This window comes from Echinops telfairi, unplaced genomic scaffold (assembly GCF_000313985.2).
Source record: "Echinops telfairi isolate 266 unplaced genomic scaffold, ASM31398v2 ScPeMD7_7400;HRSCAF=8409, whole genome shotgun sequence".
Taxonomy (NCBI): domain Eukaryota; kingdom Metazoa; phylum Chordata; class Mammalia; order Afrosoricida; family Tenrecidae; genus Echinops; species Echinops telfairi.
In genome coordinates this window covers 10055943-10076674 of record NW_022111300.1, presented here as the reverse complement: position 1 = coordinate 10076674, position 20732 = coordinate 10055943, and the positions used below count along the sequence as shown (strand labels likewise).

General features: G+C 46.3%; 1 protein-coding gene across 2 annotated transcripts in view; it reads left to right on the top strand.

Annotated features, from left to right (window-relative positions):
- OSBPL1A (oxysterol binding protein like 1A) overlaps nucleotides 1–20732 on the top strand; it is a 244562-nt gene that overhangs the window by 206554 nt on the left and 17276 nt on the right. For both annotated transcript variants that reach the window (XM_004702913.3, XM_045296123.1), the window contains 2 exons: nucleotides 6268–6343; nucleotides 20295–20429. In XM_004702913.3, coding sequence (XP_004702970.1) covers nucleotides 6268–6343; nucleotides 20295–20429 — 211 coding nt within the window. The remainder of the gene's footprint in view (nucleotides 1–6267; nucleotides 6344–20294; nucleotides 20430–20732) is intronic.

Genomic DNA, 20732 nt, shown 5'->3' with positions numbered 1-20732 from the left:
CAACATTCATGTGGTTACCATGAGCCAGAATCAATTTCATGGCAGCTGATTTGGTTGCTTTGTAATCATACATATATGTATATGTATATATAGATTTCCCCTCGGGGTCTCTGTGAGCACACCGTGCTCTCTGTTTACCTTGTTGGATGGAGCACAGAAAGGTCGTGGCATGGTGCCCAGCAGGTCGGTGAAAAGGGGCCCTGCAATCCATGTGGTTTAGCCCGGCCCTGTGACACTGGGCAAGGAGCCCTGTGGCCTAGAGCATTGGGAACTGGGTTGCTAGCTGCAAAGCCAGCCCCTGGAGCCCCCGAGCCACTCCGCAGGAGAAAAGTGAGGCTCCCTGCCCCTGTGGAGATGCACGGTCTTGGGGACTCCCAGGGGCAGGCGCCTCCTGTCCTGCAGGGTCTCTGGGAGCCAGCACGGACTCACGAGCAGGAAGTGCAGTTCTTGGTTGGCCTGACTGAGAAGGAACCCTGGCGAGGCGTTGGTTGATTCTTTAAGCTGCTCACCGTGCAGGGTCTCTGGGAGTCAGAATTGACTCGATGGCAGTGGCCTAAGCAAAGCTGAACTCCTGTTTAGAAGTTCCTGTAGCCAAACATCTTAAGGAGTTTTTGTTGTTGTTTGATGGAGGGGTGGGTGAACTCTTTTGACTGCACGTTTTTTTCTCTTTTCCATGCTGAAGGGCACTCACTGTTAGCCAAACATGCGGAATGACTTTGGGGCTTGGGGTCTGTGTGCCCCAGCCTGGAGCAGGCAGAGGCGCCCCCCACCCCCAGGGGCAGCTCCTCCTTGGACACACCAGTGCTGTGTGCTCGAATGGGTGTGCAGCAGGCCCTGGGCCTGGTTGAAACGGCACCGGGACGACGCCTCTGGCTCCTGGTACAGGGTGTTTCTGCTCTGTGTGAAGAGAAAACGGAAGCCTAGAATCCAGGATAATGGCTCTCAGTTTTGACTCCAGGGGCAGAGAATCATTCATCTGTGCTCTCAGCCTGCCGGGTCTGACAGCTGCCCGTGGGTTGGTTGTTCCTGGCGGGCACAGTAGCGGCGCCTCCCCCGGCAGCACTAGGAGAGTCGTTTGGTGTTTTCTTTGTGGGGAATGAGAACAGGTAAGAACATCAACATCGGTCTGCCACAGCCGGTTGTTTTCTCGAATATTAAATCTACTACCCATGTAAACATGAACATGAAAAGCTGTTTGCCCTCTTCCCTCTTCCTCCCAAAGCAGGGCAGAGGTTTCGCGTGTTCTGCGGGGACTGGGCCTAGCGGCTGCCTGGCCTCTCATTGGCCCACTTGCTGAGGGCGCCCTCATTCCCTAGCAACACTGTCCCACAGAGCAGGACTGCCCTGTTGGGTTGCCCAGGCTGTCAGCGATGCAAGCAGCAGAAAGGGGGGGAAAGAAAAGAAAGAAAGAAACAGAAAGCTCCCCCACCAGACGCATGGACACGCCGGCAGCAGCAGTGGGCTCACACCACGCTGGTGAGGCTGGGGCAGGACCGGGCCGTTGGTGGTTCCGTGGTACACAGGGTGGGGGAGCTGGAGGGGGCTCAGTGGCACCTCACAGCAGCAGCAGTTTTACGAGAGCAGGTCCCAGGTTTTACCTGGCTTGGCGAGGTTCATGGGTTTGAACAACTGATCTATCAGCAGCCCAGCGCTTAACCTCTGTGCCACCAGGGCTCCTTTTCATGATCTCTAGACTCCTGTCATTGGACCAGCTCCCAGAATCTAGAGCAGTACAGTTGTCTCATTGGCAGATGTCATCTTGGTGATTCCATACTTCTGATAAGCCAGCTACCAACCACCTGGGGTGTGTGGGCACCTGACTCATGGCCAGTGCAATGGATTGGGACCCCGGACTTCTCCTTTCATTTTGAAACTAAAGCCCTGGCTAAGCGTTTTCGATTTAACATAGCTGTACTGTTTTAATGAGACTGGAGTTCACTTTTAACTGCGCGACAAGTCAGCCGCCGTGTTGAGCTGTGTTCTAAGTGGGAAATACATCCTAGCTTTTGAAGACTTCAAGATGGAACAAGAATGGAAAGAATTCATAATTTTTTCATTTTAACTCTGTTGAAATCACGTGCTGTGCCTGTGAAAGTTGGACATTGAATTAGGAAGACCAAGGACTTGATGCCGGGAACTGTCGTTCAAGGAATATTGGAAGCACCATGGACCACCCAGAAAACAAACAACGCTTTCTTGGAAGAAATACAGCCAGATGCTCCTTAGAGACAAGATTGGCAAGACATTGTCTGACATACTTGGACAGTGGTCAGGAGAGACAGTCCCCGTAGAAGGACATCCTGCTTGGTGAAGCAGAGGGACAGCAAAAAAGAGGAAGACCCTTGATGAGTGTGATTGACACACTGGCTGTGACAATGGGCTCAAATGCCACCACAGTTGTGAGGGTGGCGTGGAACTGGGCGGAGTTCCTTCTGTAGTCCACGGGGCTGCTATGATGCAGGACTGGCATGACCTGCCGACATCTGTTGAAATTTAACGTCTCGGCTATATTGGATCAAATAGAATATATCATGGAAGTAAACTTTATTGGCTCTTTGTTTGTTTGTTATTTTGGTTCTTCGAAGTCTAGCCTGACCTCTGAGGCTCGCACGGTTGTTCAGCCTCCACACCTGTGATTCTGGGGGTCAAACAATCCTCTGTGCTGGGGCTGCCCCATGCCCTGTGCGGCATGCCCTAGCCCCCCAGCTCTGGGGCATGTTCTGTGCCAGGAGAGCCCGCTGCTGTTGGATCCCTCCCTACGCATTTTTATTTTTAATTGCAAGACAGCTTTACTTGTAATTTTCTAATCTCTGGAATGCCTCAGAATAAATCAAATACTGTATGAAAGAGATCATGAGAGCTCCAAGACCTAATACATTCCAAAGGTCCTTCAACAAGCACGCCTATTCGCTACGCGGCCTTGTCCCAGGTCGTGGCAGCGAACAGACAGCTGATGATGGACTGTTAGAGATAGGTGTCCGGTGAAAGAGCCCAGGGCCTGAGCAGGGTGGGGCCATGGATAGGTGACTAGTCCCACGCTCCCTGCTCCTGGCCCCCACCCCCACCCCACACACACACACACACTCCAGACTGCTCTCCTGCCCACTGTTCCCCGACCTCTAGTGTATATATTTTTCTCTTCTGGACTACAAATTCCCTTCAGCCATTGCCCTTAAAAGATGATTCCCAAACACCCTTTCCCTGGCCTCCACGTCAGCCTCCTGCGTGGGGTTGCACAAGTTCCTCCAGCATGCCACCTGGATCCAACTGCCAGCCCTAGCCCAACCCTGACGGAACTGCCCTGAGGGGTGGCCCTCTGGCTTCTGGCCTGCCTGCTGGCAGCCTGAGGCCGCACCTGCCCCACTCGGCAGCCGCCTCCTACTGCTGTCTTACACTGTGGCCACTGCCTCGGTCGTGTCGCAGACCACAGCTCCTGCATTGGGGATTTCTCCTGCAGCCAGTGTTCTCTTGCAGCATCTAAGTGGTTTCTGCTCCCAGAGTGGTTTGTGTGGGAGCTGAGTTTGGCACTGCGTGTCCTATACTGGAAAACCACAGGGGTTAGTGACAGCTGTGGGCCTTCACAGTGCTTGCCCCCTCCTGCTCTCCGGTTATGTTCTAGACTAGATCATCCATGCTGTGAAGTGACATGCATACCCAGGCGCATAGGCTGTTACCTGGTGGAGGTATTGGCTGGCCATCCTGGGTGACTGCGAAACTAAAAATAATCACAGAGCTTGAATCTCTTATCTTCTGCTCTCTTGACTCCAAAATAGCCCTGTAATCAGAATCATAGCCTATTAAAAATTAAAATGAGAGGAGCTGATATCAAGGGCTCAAGTAGAAAGCAAACGTTTTGAGAATAATGATGGCAACAAATGTACACATGTGCTTGACACAATGGATATATGTGTGGATTGTGATAAGTGTTGTCCGAGCCCCCAATAAAATGATTTTAAAAAAAGAGATGTAGAGACCTGATAGTAAATAACAAAGTAATGTAGTATGAAATTTGTTAAAGGTATTGATTTCAGACAGCTAAATAATCTTATTACTAATTTTTCATATAATTTCATAGTTATCAGTTTGTCAAACAAATTTTTTATCAAAAAAATTAGTTTCAAGCCTCAATGATGTAATATTCTTGTTGAAAATGAATATGGCAATATTACTAAGCCCTAAGAAAACTCTTCTAATTTACAATCTCCTAATTTACTACTCTCCTAATTTACAAACATGATTAATTACTCTTTTGGGGAAAATATTTTTGGATTTTGGTATATTTTTATTGTTATAGGAAGAGAATCAAGAAGACATATGTTGGCATAGCGTGTCTCATGAATTAGAGTCTAAGACCTAGTTAATAGTGACATTTCCTTTTTTATTTTAGAGGAGCAGGGTTCTTATTATTATTTAATATTATGTAATAAGACTACTATTGTGATCAGTTAACATCTTGTTAAGTGTTGTTTACTCATGCTACTTCAAATCTTCAAGAAAGTACATTAAGGTACATCAATAATAAAGTGTGCATTGTTGTCGCCAAAAAATAAATTAAAAAATACTCCGCTGCTGTGGAGTAATGTGAGGTGTGCGTTAGGGAATCCGCAGCCTTTGGCTCAGTCTTCAGGAAGCTGCATTTCAGAGGCAGGCGATGGAAAGGGCAGCTTACACCCCTCTCTGAAACCGTACTGCAGATGTAAATGGTTGCGAGTGACAGGGAGTCACAGAAGACTGGTTGTCTTGGAGAGTGGAGACAGTGTGAGTTAAGTACCCTCTGTGGTCACTTACTTGGCAGATGGCTGAGATGACAAATCTGCCAAGTGAACAGTGTGTGTCCTTAGGTAAAACAGAGAAAAGAGCCAGAGCAGTTTTACTCTGAAGGGTGGCCCTCTCCCTCTCGATCCCACTCTCCGTCTCCCTGAAGAATCCACACAGCAGATCTCCCAGTGCTTACTTCCTGTGCTAATGACCAGTGACACTGGTTAGAGTCTTCAAATTGTGTCAGCACTTTGGTTCTGTTCTCGTTGTTTCACTTCCGTTTACTTAATCCCCCTGCACACCGTCCTTCTCATCTAAGCTTTAAAATAACTGTTGACCATTTGGTCTTTAATAATTTTGTTTGTTTGTTTTAAGTCATGCAATACTGAAGGGTGGCCTTGTTTACTCGTTGGGCTAATAGGATACTTAGTATAAAGATGACTTCAGGGTACAGTTTCAACTCCAGGTTTCAAGATCAACTCAGGGATTCACAGGGGCAGTTCTAGCCTGGTCTGTAGTCATTATGAGTTGGCATCAACTTAATGGTGAGTGTTTCCCAAAGTTGGCCCTGCTGCCCCGAGTGGGGGCCACTGGAATGCTTTTGGGATGCTGGAAAAGCAGCTACCTATACTTTATTCTAGATGACCGGCTGTGGTACAAAAGGTTTCGTTGCCAGGGGGCTGCCGAGCCTTGCTTTGCTTTTTGTTTTTTTCTGGCAAGGGGGAAGCAGACCATATACTTTCTTCTAGTCCATCTTAGTCTGATCCAGTGAGTCTGAGCAGTCCATCAGACTGTTCACTGGCAGATCAATTGGCAACCCCCCACTGACAAGCACCTGGTGGCTATGCATAAGGTGCATTGGCCGGGAATTGAACCTAGGTCTTCTGCATGACACCTGAGAATTCGACATGGAACCATCATTCAGTGGGGGAGTGAGATGATTTAGTAAGGGCCGGAATTCAAAACATACTCAGTGTGCTGGGAGCCTAAATAACAGAGTCAGATAGACCATCACATGGAGGGATCACGTACCTTTAAGATGATCCAAACAAACAACTTACACTAAGGCTAGAGCTCTGCTATGCCTCATGAGGTGCTTACTCACTGCCATCAAGTCAGTTCCAATAGTGACCCTATCGGACAGAGTAAAACTACCTGTGGGAGTTTCTGAGACTCTATGGGAGTAGAAAGCCTCATCTTTCTCCTGCGGAGCAGCTGGTAGTTCGAACTGCTGATCTTATGGTAAACTACCCAATGCGTAGCCACTGTGCTACCAGAACTCCTGTTCTCATGAGGTTCAGGGAATTCAAATGAAAGAAATACGACATGGGGGCAAGTGAGTGTCTATGAAGCTTTCAGGGTCCGCCGCAAATCTGTGAACAAGTGCAACCCCCGTCTGTGATGCTTCTCTGGCCTCCGGTGGCTGTGGCTCACATAATAATCACAGGGTTTTTTCCTTCCCAAAGTCAAAGGCATCAACACTAACTCCTTCTTCTTTCTCTTTTTCAGGACAAGCTTGCCCTCTCCTATGTTTTCCAGAAACGACTTCAGTATCTGGAGCATCCTCAGGAAGTGTATTGGAATGGTAAATTAACTATCAAGTTTGGATTATAACGTTAAGGAGAGACATGGCTGGGCTACTGCCTGACCAGCTCCTCGGGAGAAAGAGGCGGCTGCCCACTCCCCTAAAGGTCACGGTCTGAGGACGCCAGCAGTTCCATAGGGACCAGGGAGTCAGGTCCATGCAGTGGCCGCGAGTTTGGTTGTGCTTGCTTTGTGGTGTGTTTCATTGTGCATCTTTCGAAAGGGGATCCTCCTGTTTGCAAAAAAATAAGGCACAACAGTGATTATGCCACTTAATATGGCTGCAGTGTGATTCTTCATGGTAACAAAATAGGCAAGGCTTTTTTTTCCCCAGTTGTCATAACACTTAGGTATTTCACAAAGTTCATGGGAAATGGCATTCAAAAGCAATGGGATTTCTCCACCAACTTTTGTTTTTGGTATTCAACTACTTTTGAAAGAGTTCTATAGGCACATCACCCACGTGTCATACAATTCCACAGCCGGGTCATGTCGAGGAGAGTTGTGCAATCATTATTCACAAAGTTTTTGGACCCCCCTCACCCACCCAGAGATTCTCGCAAGAGAAAAACAGAATCCTCACAGGGGAGAATATAGTTCCACCAACACTGGGCACAAAACAGATTCTGTTCTTGAATCTGCCTGTATGCTTAATGGGTCAGCACGTGGACTACAGTTTCAGCTTAGTGCTCTGACTCGTTATCACACGAGTCCTCGGAGTCCCTTTAAGACACTCGTCAGCACTCCTACCCTGATGAGTGGGTTCCTGGGCCTTCCTGGTGTGGCCTTTGACCGGCCGGCAGCAGGTAATGCAAACGTCAGAACCAGGGCGTCCGGTGCTATCAAAGATCTTCCCAGATGCGACCTTTTGTCCCTTTGCATACAGCGCACATGCGCAGTCTGGCAGCGCGCTCAGCTGGGAGAGCACGACTTCCAAATATTTTCATTCTAGTGCTTGGAATCCCTTCAACAGTGAGGTGTCCACTGTGGCATTTTCCTTAGGCGGGGCACGGTCATCTGAGAGCCCCTCCCTGTCGTTCCCAAGGAGCCCATCGCGGGAACATCCGTGGCGATGCACCGGGTTCTGAATCCCAGCCCAGGGCACGCAGGGTGCGGTCAAGTTCGCAGGGGTTTATTGCCACGCTGGCACTTTCTGGCTGTGGGCGTGGGCAGGTGGCATTACCTGCCGAATTGAAGAGTAGGCCCTGGCTGTGAAACTAAGATCATGATCTTTCTCGGTGTGTGTATTGGTAAATGAGGTCTGTGTGCACCAGTCCCTGGTGTCCGCATTCGGTTGAAGTTCTAGTTCTTGTGGTGAGCAGTGAATCACAGCTGTGAATCACAAGTCTCGGACTCTGGTCCTATTTCCCTTGGCTTCATCAGGACAAGCCAGATGGATGTGGACAGATGGATGCGTTCTTGGACAAGATGCAAATTATATGTGCTAGTTTCTTTGGCAAAGCCAGTATTTCTTTATAACGTGCATCAGTGTTTTTCCAATTCTCAGTAAGTATATTGCTCATTGTGATTCAGGATACAAACATGTGCATAGGTATGTGTGTAAAAATGATTAAAGCCATTGTAACGAAGGAATCTTCGTTGGTACTCCAAATTACCTTTTATATTATTTTTAAGTAATGCTGCCTCCAGCTTACTAAGTGGATTTCACTACCCGCTAATGAGTCAAACTTGCAGATCTGAAAACAGGGTTCAAAGTTACTTTGAGTTTAGTCCCATGTTTGTCGAGGGCTGGTTCGTCACAGGGGTTGATTGAGAATTTCCGGCATGATGATTTGTTGTGTTGGTTGGTTGGCTGCATTGCTTCTGTGTTCCTGATGCCTGAAAACATCTCCTGCCATGAATTAGTGCAGGCTGCTGACCAACAAGCTGTCTGCTTGCTACCTAAAGCAGGTATTCTGTCTAAATTAAGGCTAGGCATGCTTACAAAGAAATGCCATGTTGAATTGCTTCTGCCTTACTTTCAAAGATACTTTATTCCAATAGGACAGTCGTCTTGCTCTTTGTTAGATGCTGAACTGCTTGAGCAAACGAACGCTTACACAGAATCATCACTTGAAAATAAATAAATAAAAGCAGAGTTGTCTGAGTTGCAAGGGCTCCATGGAATGTGTATCTGTGGAACCTGCTGGTGTGTGTGTGTGTGTGTGTGTGTGTGTGTGTGTGTGTGTGTGTGACAGAGAGAGAGAGAGAGAGCTAGCTTCAGGGGAAATCGTATTTTTGGAAAGTGTCCTTTGCTATGGCTCTCAGAGAAATCATGAATTTTGAGCACCATCCGTTGGGGGATCTCCCTCTGAGGCAACAGAAATTCCCACTCAAAGGGTGTAAGTTATATCTTAAGAGGAGAATTGCTATTATCATAAGTAAATATTTTTAGTAATTTGGGGTACCCATCCTCTTATCAATATATGTCTTCTCCAACTCTCCAATGAAAATAGGTTAGAACTTAGAAAATAACAGAATCTAGAGATTTTATTACACTTCCCTTTAGAGGGAAGGCATTTTTAAAGCCCTGTCAAGACCGAGTTACCTTCTGACATGAATTTTTTGAAAATGTGTTTCCAGGAATGGAAGGCATTTTAAATGATATGGAAAAATACACATGTTTAAGACTTGGATGGATGTTGACCGAATTGATGGGGCACAGCTATCCCAGGGGGATCGTTGTTGCTAGGGTGGGTGAGATATGAGGTTTATTTCTTCAGATTGATGCAGGTTAAAGGCCACTTCCAGACGGTAGTGCACATTAAACGTGGGAGAGCAGGTTCCCACTGAACCCCAGAGGCAGAAAATATAGGCAGGCCCTGTACGGGTGTCCCATTGGTCACGAAAGGGTTAAGCCATCCACTGGGATTGCACGACTCAATTACCTGTAGCAGTTCACACGTTTGCTTCCAGTTCTTTATGTAAGGGAAATCTCAGCTGCAAAAGCCGCGCTCATACACTTCAGGTAGCTCCGCTTCCTACCCCGTTTCTGATTTGGTCATCTGTGAAAAGCAGCCCCGAAAGTATGATTTGGAACCATAGCTGTTGAGACCCCTCGCTAATGGTGTCACTGTCAACCAGAGAAGTATGTCCGTCAGACTGAGTAGGGTGAGCATCCTGAAAGTGACAAACACATGCACAGTGCTACACTGAACGGGGCCCAGTCTCAGCCCTCGAAAGCAGTGAACACCTGTGCTTGAGGCTTTGAGGACGGAGGCTTGTGATGTAGTGTCTAGATTAGAAACGCATGGCCTTTAAGGTGCAGGATAGACGCTTGTCCACCTCAGATGGATGAGGTAGACTTCTGTCTGAATTAGGAAGGAAACTCGGGGTGTCTTTTCCAGGCAGTTGACTCACCCCAGCCCCACCCCCTCCGCTTGCACATGCATACCCCTTTTAACCTGCTTGGTTCTGAAAGTAAGGTAGAGCCTTAGACTCCCAAAACTCAACTGACACCCTCCTTTTCTTCTCCCCATCTGTTTTGGACAGTATTATGTTACCAAAATTGGGGGTTATTCTACATGAAATGAATACTTGGTTACATAACTGGAATTCAATCTTAAATCCCTGGGTGATCGAAGCTTTTACTCCACAGAAGTTCAATTCTGATGTTCGTTAATCGTTGGAAACCTTTGTCCCTTAATACCTGACTCCCCTCGTCCCTTTGTTTAAGAACGCTCTAATTTCATAATCCCATTTTTGTGTTTCCCCTGTTTACATCCTCCCAGGCCTTTGTGCTAAAGGCTCCCTGAGCAGGACTGACCCCTAATTGAGGTCACAGATGTTCAGACGCATCACTTTGGAGACCAGGCCGAGGCCAGGGTGAGACCAGTGCGATGCCCAGGTGTAGATTGGGAGACAGCAGCCACATCAGGGACATCTAGCCATTTGTTGTCTCGTCTCAGGTTGTTATAGATGACAAAAGTCTGGTATCTTATAAATGCGGAGTTTTGAAAGAGAAACTGTTACATCACCCTTTTAAAGCTAGCCAGTGAAATCTAAATACCATACAGACATTATTGTCTTCAGCATTTGGTTACATAAATATGAGAAGTTCTATTGTTCCATTTCTCCTGTAACTCCTCTCTCCGTTCCATGCTTAACCCATCAAACCCCTTGTCATCAGCTTGGTTCCAACTCATTATAGAATGTTATCCTGGGGTAGTTGTTTAGGTGAACATTTTTTAAATTACCGTATCACACTTGACTATCATGAAAAAATGTGTTTAAAAATGAAAAATTTTAAGTGTATCTCCTATTAACTTCAGGACTTAGTAATGAAAAGAACATCAAGCTATTATGACAAACATGTCATGAGAGGTAATAAATCATTAGCATAAAAGTAAAATATTATTAGTGAAATGATTTTTTTTCAGTTGGGTTCAGCACTGTGAGAAGGGATGTCACCTATTGATAGTAAGACAATTTCAATGACAGTTGTGTTTTTGTTTTTTAATATCTGTAAGGATTGAGAAACCTTGTTTGCATTAGTAGACGGAGCTAGAAGTTTTGTGTTGCAGCATCTAGCAGTGTTATGCAGTTCTGACTTCTTCCCAGTTATGTACCCCAAATCAGATCATAACATATAAAAAATGTTATGGCCTGATAGCTCAAGCAGAACGTCCTTCTCAAGATTTGGAAACTCGCACTTTGTTGCCGTCATTAAAGCCAGAGATGCTCTTGTCTGCAAAATATCGTAGAGAAGCTCATTAAATTTCTATTCATAAAACTTTTCTTTCTCTCAGATGTATCTTGAAATATTGAGAATGGGTTGAGAAAATTGAGACAATTTTCACTGAGAATCAAATCATCTGTTTTATAAAATGCTTTGATTTCATCATGAGCTTTAAATATCTTATCCTCAAAATTCCAGATTTAGCTCATTAAATGGATGCAAACTGTCCAGTACCCAACCCTCTCTTCAGGAACTGGATATAACATTTCAGACTGTATGTCACTATAGCAGCCACTCGTTTTTTATTTGGAAATATAAGATAAATATCCAGCTACATACAGCATGGAGCTTTGCCAGGTCTGGTATATTATAAATACTGATTTCACAGTCACAGGGTAAAAGAGCAAGAAAGTTCAATAAAATTTGGTCTCTACCAAACCACTCTGAAATGATTTTTATGTAGGGTATCTCAGCACATGTTAGAAGATCCTGTTTCTAATGTCTTGTCTTTCTCTTAACTCAGGGAATGCATGGAGCCATACTGTAGATGAATGGAAAACTATTCACTTAAAGTCAACCTTGCCTATAAGTCCCCAGAAATGCCTTTGTAGACCTCAAGGGAATGAGGTTGGAATACTGCTGATCCTAGTCCAAGCTCCCAGCCAGTGCTTAAATCGGCCTTTGATTAAATGCTTCCAACAAGTGTCCTTACGCTGCTTCCCATCTGTGACACGATTCAGTAACTAAACAGCAAGAATCATAAAGGAATACCGTATATACTCGAGTATAAGGCAACCAAAATTTTAGTTTGAGAATTTTGGGTCTGCTTATACTCGAGTATGTACGGTATTTTTGTTTGGTGTTTTCCCCTCGTATTCCCCCTTAACTGACAAAGAGGTCCACAGTGTGGTTCTTGACAAGCACACATACACACCTCTTTCCTGCCCCACAATCCCTTAATCTCTTTATATTATCTTCCAGTTATGACCCTGTCATCTTGCCTCAAAATTGGTCTTTGTGAGCTGAGAAGTGGTGGTATGACAATAGCAATAGGAGTTAGGGCAACAGATGTGTCCAAACTTCTCTCTCAGAGTGGCCCCAGGGAGGCCTGTGGTTTGGTCTTTGAGTTCTGTCTGTCGGGCGCAGTCAGGGGAATGGAGAAGGCAAGAACTTGCACTCAGTGAGAGACTGGTAACGAGCCTGCCGTCAGTCCTTCTGCAGGGACTGGTCTCTTCTGACGCGATGTTGAACGTCTGTAGATGAAGTCTTGCTGTCAGTGCCTCTAAGCAGCGCGTTGGCTTACTTCTTCCAAGACACATTTGTTTGTCCTTTTAGCAGTCCATGGTACTTTCAATATTATTTTTCCCCAACACCATAGTTCAAATTCATCGATTCTTCTTTGGTCATCCTTATTCAATGTCCAACTTTCACATGCATACGAAACAATGGGAAATACCATGAATTGGGTCAGGTGTGCAGCTTAATCCCCAAAGTAACATCCTTGCTTTTCAGTCCTCTAAAGAGGTCTTGTGCAGCAGATTGACCCAAGGCACGCATCTTTTGACCTCTTGGCTGCTGCTTCCAGGAGCCTTGGTTGTGGATCCAAGCAAGACACAATCCTGGACAACTTCAACCGTTTTCTCCGTTCATTGGTCCAGTAATCTTGGGTAGTGGGGATTAACTGAGTCGCACAAAGTAGGAGGCATTTGGCCTCACACAACAATTGGGAACCACAGCAACAGGCTGCCGGGTCATTTTTGCATGGCATCACTGAGTAGATGTCAACAGCCAACTTTGGGTTAGCGGCCAAGGACAAACTGCATCACCTCCTGAAGTGTAAAAGAAGGGGTGACTTTCTTCATCTCTGGAGGCTGTGAGAGGTGGCAATCTCATGGAGGCTCAATCAGGGCTGGGGATTGGTCTGACAAAGGGTCCAGAAAGTTCCAGTGCAGCCACAAGGCCAAGCATGCTACAAGCCTTTCCCATAGTGAACAGGCCAGAGCTCACCGGGTGCTCGGTCACACACCTGGGTGGCGACCCTGCCAGCCCAGCTGGCTGCTTTGGCAACAGAGCAAACAGACTTAGTCAAACACCTAGGTTATCTCTCTCTCATAAACAAAGCGTTGAGTCAGTCCATGCCAGGCTGGCAATGGTAGACCGCCCATGTCTACAGCGTTCTTCATTTCTGTTGCGACCAAACTCGGCCTGCTTTCAGGTGGTTTGGATGATCCTCAAGTGAGAAAGCAGCTCTCTCTCTCTCCTCCCCCTCCTCCTCCTCCTCCTCCTCCTCCTTCTCCTCAGTTTATCAGCTGATCAATTACAATGACAGAGTTTTATCATTGGTTGCTATTCATTTGCATGGATAAATTTAAACTTTGCTTGTAGCTGGGTCACCAGGTAGAATTGCCTGGCATAAATATTTCATCTTTCCAACCGGCTGCAATGCTCCATGATATCCTAGCTAATGTTTCTTCCTGAAACTTGACCTCCGTGATGCACATTGGTTGCTTTGTCTCCTATTGAAAAATGCACACTACTAATTATTGCACACATTGTCCAAAGAGTACAACACCAGGCTTCACGGCCTTGAAAATAAACGTAGACTCTCTGGCCATTTCCAAGAGCTGTGGCAGGGAAGGAGATGGAGGGGAGTTTACATAACAGAGGGAGTTTGTTATGACCTCTCCAGGGACTGGGAGGCATTAACTATTGAACTAAACTGTGAGATTAATTTTACATCACTGCAGGCTGACAGAAACAATGGAACTGCAAGCCCATTGCTATACTTGTATGTGAGAATAGCATGTCATCGTCTTTTCTTTGGGAGCCTGGATTTAGGAGCATATGCTTTCTAATTAGTTCTCTCTCCTTCCCCCTCCCTCTAAGCCTTCTGTGGCCTAGATGGGAACCCTGCCGTTCCCTGCATCGTTTTCCGTCTGAGTCACTAGAAGTGGAAAGGTGTTTGTTTATTCTACGTTATAGAACTGTATCCCAAGAGCTTTTGCTTTTTAGGATTTTAGGAGCTGCTCTAATGATTGAAAAATCGCCTTCTCATGGAATTGATGGTGAAAACAAGGTCTACCTGCTGTGATCTCCCGAGTGTGGGCCACAGTCTTGTCTCATTTAGCCGATAACTTAGCTGAAGCCTCGCCGGCTGGTGTGGAGCAGCCAGTGTCTGGTAGACACTGTGCCTGTTGTACTCGGCCTGTGAGCTGTGGTTTTCCATGAAGATAGATGGCGAGATACAAGTATTCTTTTGGGCTTGGAAGATGAAACTCCTAGGCCAGAATTCCAGAGAACACCGAGCCAACCCACTTTATGGAAGCATGCTCATCCTCTCTGAGCCCCATAATGAGAGGGGAGCTACAAGGCTTGGTCACCTCGGTGCATCTCTTGACTTCCTCAGTGAGCATCTCATCATGCTGGTACTACATTTTCAGCAAGGGACAGAAAATCCAAAACCCAACGAATGGGTAATGAAGGAAATCAATCCCAGCCTGCTAGTGTGCACAAGAGAGTGACGCATAGGGAATAGGGGGAGCTGAGCCAGGCCTGGTGTCATCTGCCTCGTGTCTCAGTCAAGTGACAGGGTTCCCAGGCCCCGGCAACCAAAGAGCAAACTCTTGTTGTCCTGGTGTGGCTAGATGGTCCACGGATCTGGCACTGAGAGCCTGGCGAGCAGGAATGCCAGCACATGCCCCAGGCTCTGACGAGCTCTCCCTTTGGAGGTCTGAGGCCACAGGCCATGCGCTGACTATCCTGGAAGCCCTACAGCGGGGCTGCCTGCACGACTGGGTGCAGGGCTTGGAGTCGTGGAGTGGGCTTGCCTCTGTGCACCCTGGGAGGTCTTAGAGAGCTTGTGTGTGTGATCAGTGGTAGCCCACACGCCCTGGCTGTTTTGCATGTGCTTGGCATTACTCTAACTGTGCTGTAGGCATATGTTGACTTTCTCATGACAAGCTCCTTACAAGGCATGTCATGCAATCATTCTCCTTTGGAGAGAGGTGAGGGGTAGGGGACTTGCTCATGGTCACACGGGTCGCAGAATTGGGACCAAACTCAGGTGTTTGATCTCCAAGCCCACTCATTTAGCCATACATCTTACTAGCCTTGATGTTGCTCATCTTACTCCATCCTCCTCCTTGGCTTTGCCCTGGGCATGTTAGGAGAGCCGGAAAGGGGAATGTGTCAGGGCAGGCTTGCTGCGGAGCAAGCTTGTTAGCTTCTTCCCCTGTCTCTTCCGTTTGCCATTCCGGTAGCTAGTACCTGAGAAAGGGGTACATATTTCATTCATCTGGCTTGCTCTGACCCTGTTTAGAAAAGCAATACATGTTCATTTCAGAAAATAGAGAAAAGCATAAAGAAAGTAATTAAAATCACCTCTGTCACCAGCTCCTCAAGATTGCCACTGTTAACTTTTTTGGGTGTTGCCACCTTCTGATATTTGTTTCTGGGTGTGCAGAAACATCAACTGAACAAAATTAGAATCATTTTTGAACATGTCACTCTGTAACCTACTTTTTTCTTCAGTAGGTTGCCATGGTAACTATTCATCTCCCCAAAAGAGCATCTTCTCTCCGAGGGGCTTGTGGGAAGGAGAGAAGGAAGTACAGCGCAAGGCAACTGGAGCTGAGAGGAGTAAACACAGGGCGGGGTGGGGCGGGGGAGCGTCTGCAGTGTGGCCCTCTCTGCGTGAGGGGTGCCAATACACGGGTGTCAAACTGGTGGCCCATAATTTTTTGTGGCCCGCAATGCTCTGAAATAAAACAAAAACAGAAAAAATTGTTATGAAGGAAATAGCCCTTAGAGGAGATCGAGGCAACACCATACACACAATTCCCTCGTTAGCCCTTTAACTACTGAAGACGAGTAGACACAGGGTCCAGTGCCTTTCCTGGGGGCCTGTGGACGTGGATAAACACGCTGACTCCGATCCAGCGACGTGTCTGCCACGCTCAATGTCACTTAATGTAAACAGATCCCAATAACGAAAAGGTTAAAACGAGCACTCTGGGGTGTGCTGTTATGAATCCTACTTGGCGGGGGCAGCGCTAGTTTACATCTTTAGAGGGAAGCCATTACGATTGTGCATCACGTTTGTCAGCTGTCCAACATTTTGTGTTTTTTATTAGTTACTTTGTTATATTTTCCGGTCACAACATAAGAGGTAAGCGAAAACTAGTAGGAGGAAAGCGCTGGCAAGTTTCAGGTAAAAAAGAATCATTTTAGTTTTATAAATACATTAAATAAATGTTTAAATAAAAACAGTTATATAGTGTTTCAATTATCCTAACCATATTCCTGAATCCTCACTTCAAAATATAAATTTAACAAAATTTGTGAATGTGATGTGGCCTGGGTGAATCTTGCTTGTTGCACCAAATGGCCAGGATTTTAGTTGAGTTCGACACCCTTGAGTGTCAAACTTCTCCAGAACTGCCCTGGACTTGAATCGTCAGCAAGATAGTCAGCTGGTGAATGCCCACAACATAGCAGTGGACAGGACAATGCACTGTGATCACTGCTACTTGAGCAACAGATTCTGATACTCCAGGGTTTGAAGGAAGGAAGCCAGACTGGATATGGGAGAGGGAGTGCATACATTCCTGAGGCGGCCATAACAAATGACCACACACTGGGCTTCAAACACCGAAGTGTGGCCTCTCGTACTTTTGGAGGACAGAAGTCTGAAATGTGGACGTTGGCAAGGCTGGTTTTTCCTGGAGGCGCTAAGGTGGAATCTGCCCCCAGGCTTCTCTCCTGGCTTCTGGTGGGTGCTGGACATTCTTGGCGTTCCTTGGCGTGTAGATGCAGCACACCGGTCTCTCCCTCCCCCTCTGTGTTTTTGCTGTATCTTATAAGGGGCCCCTTTCTTTGGATTTAGGGTCTACCATAATTCAGCATAAGCTTCTCTTGGTCCTTATCTGATTTACATCTGCAACGGCCCTGTTTCCAAATAAGACCCTGTTTTGAAGGGTCTATGTGGACTTGGAAATGGAGGAGGATACTATTCGATCCATGGCAAGAGACTTGACCTGGGCCTTGAGAGACATAGCGTGTCAAGGACAGAGGGAGTGGGCGCCAAGTTAGGACTGGCTCTAATGAGAGCCTGAAATGGGTCTGGCACAGAGCAGGTCCTCAGTTAAGGATCTGTTGCGCGTTTGCCTAGATGATAAACAACGCACCTCTCTGCAGTGATGAGAGAGACTCTGACCCCATGTGGTGTTGCTGAGAACAGAAAGCAAGAAACACTTTCGAAGCCATTTCACTTAGTAGTAGCTGTCAAAATTTTAAATGACCCCAAAATCTTACTCTACTTGAAGGCCATCTTTTTTTTTTTTTCAATCATTTTATAGGGGGCTCTTACAGCTCATAACATTCCATACATCAGTTGTATCAAGCATATTTGTACATATGTTGCCTTCATCATTTTCTAAACATTTACTTTCTATTGGAGTCCTTGGTATCAGCTTCTCTTTTTTCCCTTCCACCCTTGTGACCCCTCGATAAATTATAAATTATTATTTTCATATCTTACAATTGCTGTCTCCCTTCCCCCAAGTTTCTGTTGTTCGTCCCCCTTCCTCCTCTCCTCCCTCACCTTCCCTGTGCCCTCCTGGTATCTCTGCTCACATTTCTGTTCCTGAGGGGTTTATCTGACCTGGATTCTGTTTGTGTAAGCTCTTACTTGTCCCAGTGTACATGCTCTGGTCTAGCCAGAACTGAAAGGCAGTCCTGGGTCATGATGGTGGTTGAGGAAGCCTCAAAGAACCAGAGGAATATTGTGTGTTTCATCGGTGCTATACTGCGCCCTGCTTGACTCATCCTATCCTTGTGACCCTTCTGTGAGGGTGTGTCCCATTGTCTGCAGTTGGGTTTTGGGTCTCTGCTCCAACCCCCCTCATTCTCAACAATATGTTTGGGTTTTTTTGTTTGTTTGTTTTGGGTCTTCTGGTAGCTATTGCCACCACAACAATGCACCTGTTCACACAGCCATTTTAGTGTACCACTTTTTGGTAAAATTCAGCATGACTCTCTTGCCCTACACACCATACTCACAGTACCTCACTCCATGCAACTTCTTTTTGTTTCCACAAATGAAGAGGGACATGAAAGGACAGCGATTTGACAACTTAGAAGAGGTGAAGAAAAAAACGAGAGAGGTGTTGTCAGCCATCCAAACAGATAAGTTAGAGAAGTGTTTCCAAGAATGGAATTGCAGATTTGACAAATATTAAGTGTAATGGAGAGTACTTTGAAGTGATAGGGTTGTTTTTAAAAAAAAGTTTAAATACAAAGATTTGAAATAAAAATTCCCTCATGTGTATGAGATTGTGAGATAAACTATTAAATGAGCCTCATATAATTGATAAAGAATACACAGAGCTTAGCTTAATCCGGTTTACACAGGGAGTTATAATTGGGACATCCTACAGTGGTACTCAGCCTTACTCGGCAGTCTTATTACTGTGCTACCAGCCGTTACAAAGGACCGATAAGCCTGCATCTAGGGACATGGAAGGACCTGCAGAACACAAGGGAAAGGGGAAAAATTCAAGTCGTAATCAATATTTGGAGCTGATCCCATACAATTAAAAACAAAATAATATGTAAATGTACCTCTGAAGAGATACATAATATATTCCAAACAGTTGGTGGTGCTTTCCCTCTGAGGGAAGAGTAGGCTGGGGAATCAAAGCTGTGTTTTCATGTCCTTCCGTGTTATGCAATGTTATGCGCAGAGTTGTATATCTTTTTTTTTTTCAAAAGCAAGTAAAGCAGAGCTTTTAGCTCAAAGAAGGTGGTGGTGAGCATGGTACGGACCAGGGCGGCTCAGTTATGACAAGGATCCCCACTTTTCCCGGCCTCTCCCCAGCCATGGATTTCTACTTGTAATGAGCTTGTAGTGTGTACAAAGAATCTTTATGGATTCTTCCACCCCTTAGTCTCTTTAGTAAGGCAACAATAAATAAAGTTCCCATTTATTTTAATTAGGTTAGCCGATACATGTTTGTCTTTATTCTGCAATACGTTATGGGAACGGATGAGCTTATTTTCTTTTAAATATGCTCTACTTGTAGTTGTGTGAAGGGTACATTAGTTTTGATTGTGTAGGTCAGAAAGAGGAACGTTTTGCTGGGGGGAGGGGGGCGGCAGAATATTCATGGGTCATTCAGCCCTGACTGTCCACGTGACCACATGGCTTGAGCGAGCAGGCTTCATGGAAGACCTAGCCACTAAGGGCAAGTTCAATACTGGCAAGTGGAAGGTTGGGGAAACGGAATAGTCCTTTACTGACCAGATAAGAACAAGGGAAGTTGGTTATTTGCTGAAATTTTGAAAGACCGTCACGTTATGGCTGGCTTGTCCCTGACACATGGTGTTGAAAAGTTATTGCTCAGGCCAGAGGCCCTTCCCCGGTCATCATGATTATGATTATGATTATGATTATTTTGGAGGGACTGGTTCTTTGTTTCAGAAAGACACTTGTCAGTTTTCAGTATCACCACAGCTGCCCTAGTGATTTTTCTTGCTCCCAACCAACCCCGCCAAGAGACCACATTAAAAGAAAGAGTATGTCTTAAGACAATAAACTGGGACTGTCCACTCCCCTGCCCCCCCCCCCATGTATCCCACAGACATCTCACCAGGAAGGGGAGCTGCAGGGGGAGGGGAGATTGGAAAGTTAGCCCGTTATTTGTGACAGGTGATAGTGATGTACATCACTTAAAAGTGTGTCCTGTACTGTACAGGAGAGCACCCTAGGGCTCTCAGCCAGAATCCTGCTGGAGTTGGTGTGCTCCAAAGGGCACAGCAGGGGGTGTGAGAGAGAGAGAGAGAGAGAGAGAGATTGGTCGTTTGAAATTTCCTTTGGAAAATTACTTGCAAGCAATCAGGTCGATCTTAGCCCCCTGGGAAGACTGTGGCATTTTGTGGCCCCCTCCCCTTCCCCACCCATCTCCTAATTCTGATCCGAGGTGGAGAAGTTTGGGGGCCTTACTACCCTCCTCATGCCATGCCCACGCCCAGCTTCGGAGCTCCCCACGTCACAGCTGGGTCTGCGCCACCTTTGTGTCTCCTTTGAGGCTTAGCGCACAACCCCCTGCATGGAATGATGTTCAGCAAAGATGTATGGGATTGGACTGATACTAACTAAATGGCCTGGGGTGTGCTCTTCTTCCGTGTACCTCCTTGCCAGGAGCATGGTGTGTAAAGAAAGCTGTAGGTTTGCTGTGTGTATTGGACGTAACAGTCCTGTTTTCTTGTTACATAGGAGCTATCCAAGATCACGATGCCAGTGATATTTAATGAGCCTTTGAGTTTCCTGCAGCGACTGGCTGAGTACATGGAGCACACATACCTCATCCACAAGGCCAGCTCCTGCTCGGATCCCATGGAGAGGATGCAGGTATGTGTCACTGGAAAGATGTAATTCTCTAGAGCAGCCGTTCTCGACCTGTGGGTCACGACCCCTTTGGGGGCCGAACAACCCTTCTTTCACAGGGGTCACCCAATTCATAACTGTAGAAAAATTACAGTTCGGCAGTAGCAACACAAATAATGTTATGCTTGGGGGTCACCACCACATGAAAGGGTGGCGGCATGAGGAAGGTTGAGAAACACTGCGCTAGAGACTCCTGGAGCCGGCGGGGACTTCCTTCTCCCCAGTCCCAGCACAAAGTGAGCATCGAGGCTGGACAAGGTTCAAACT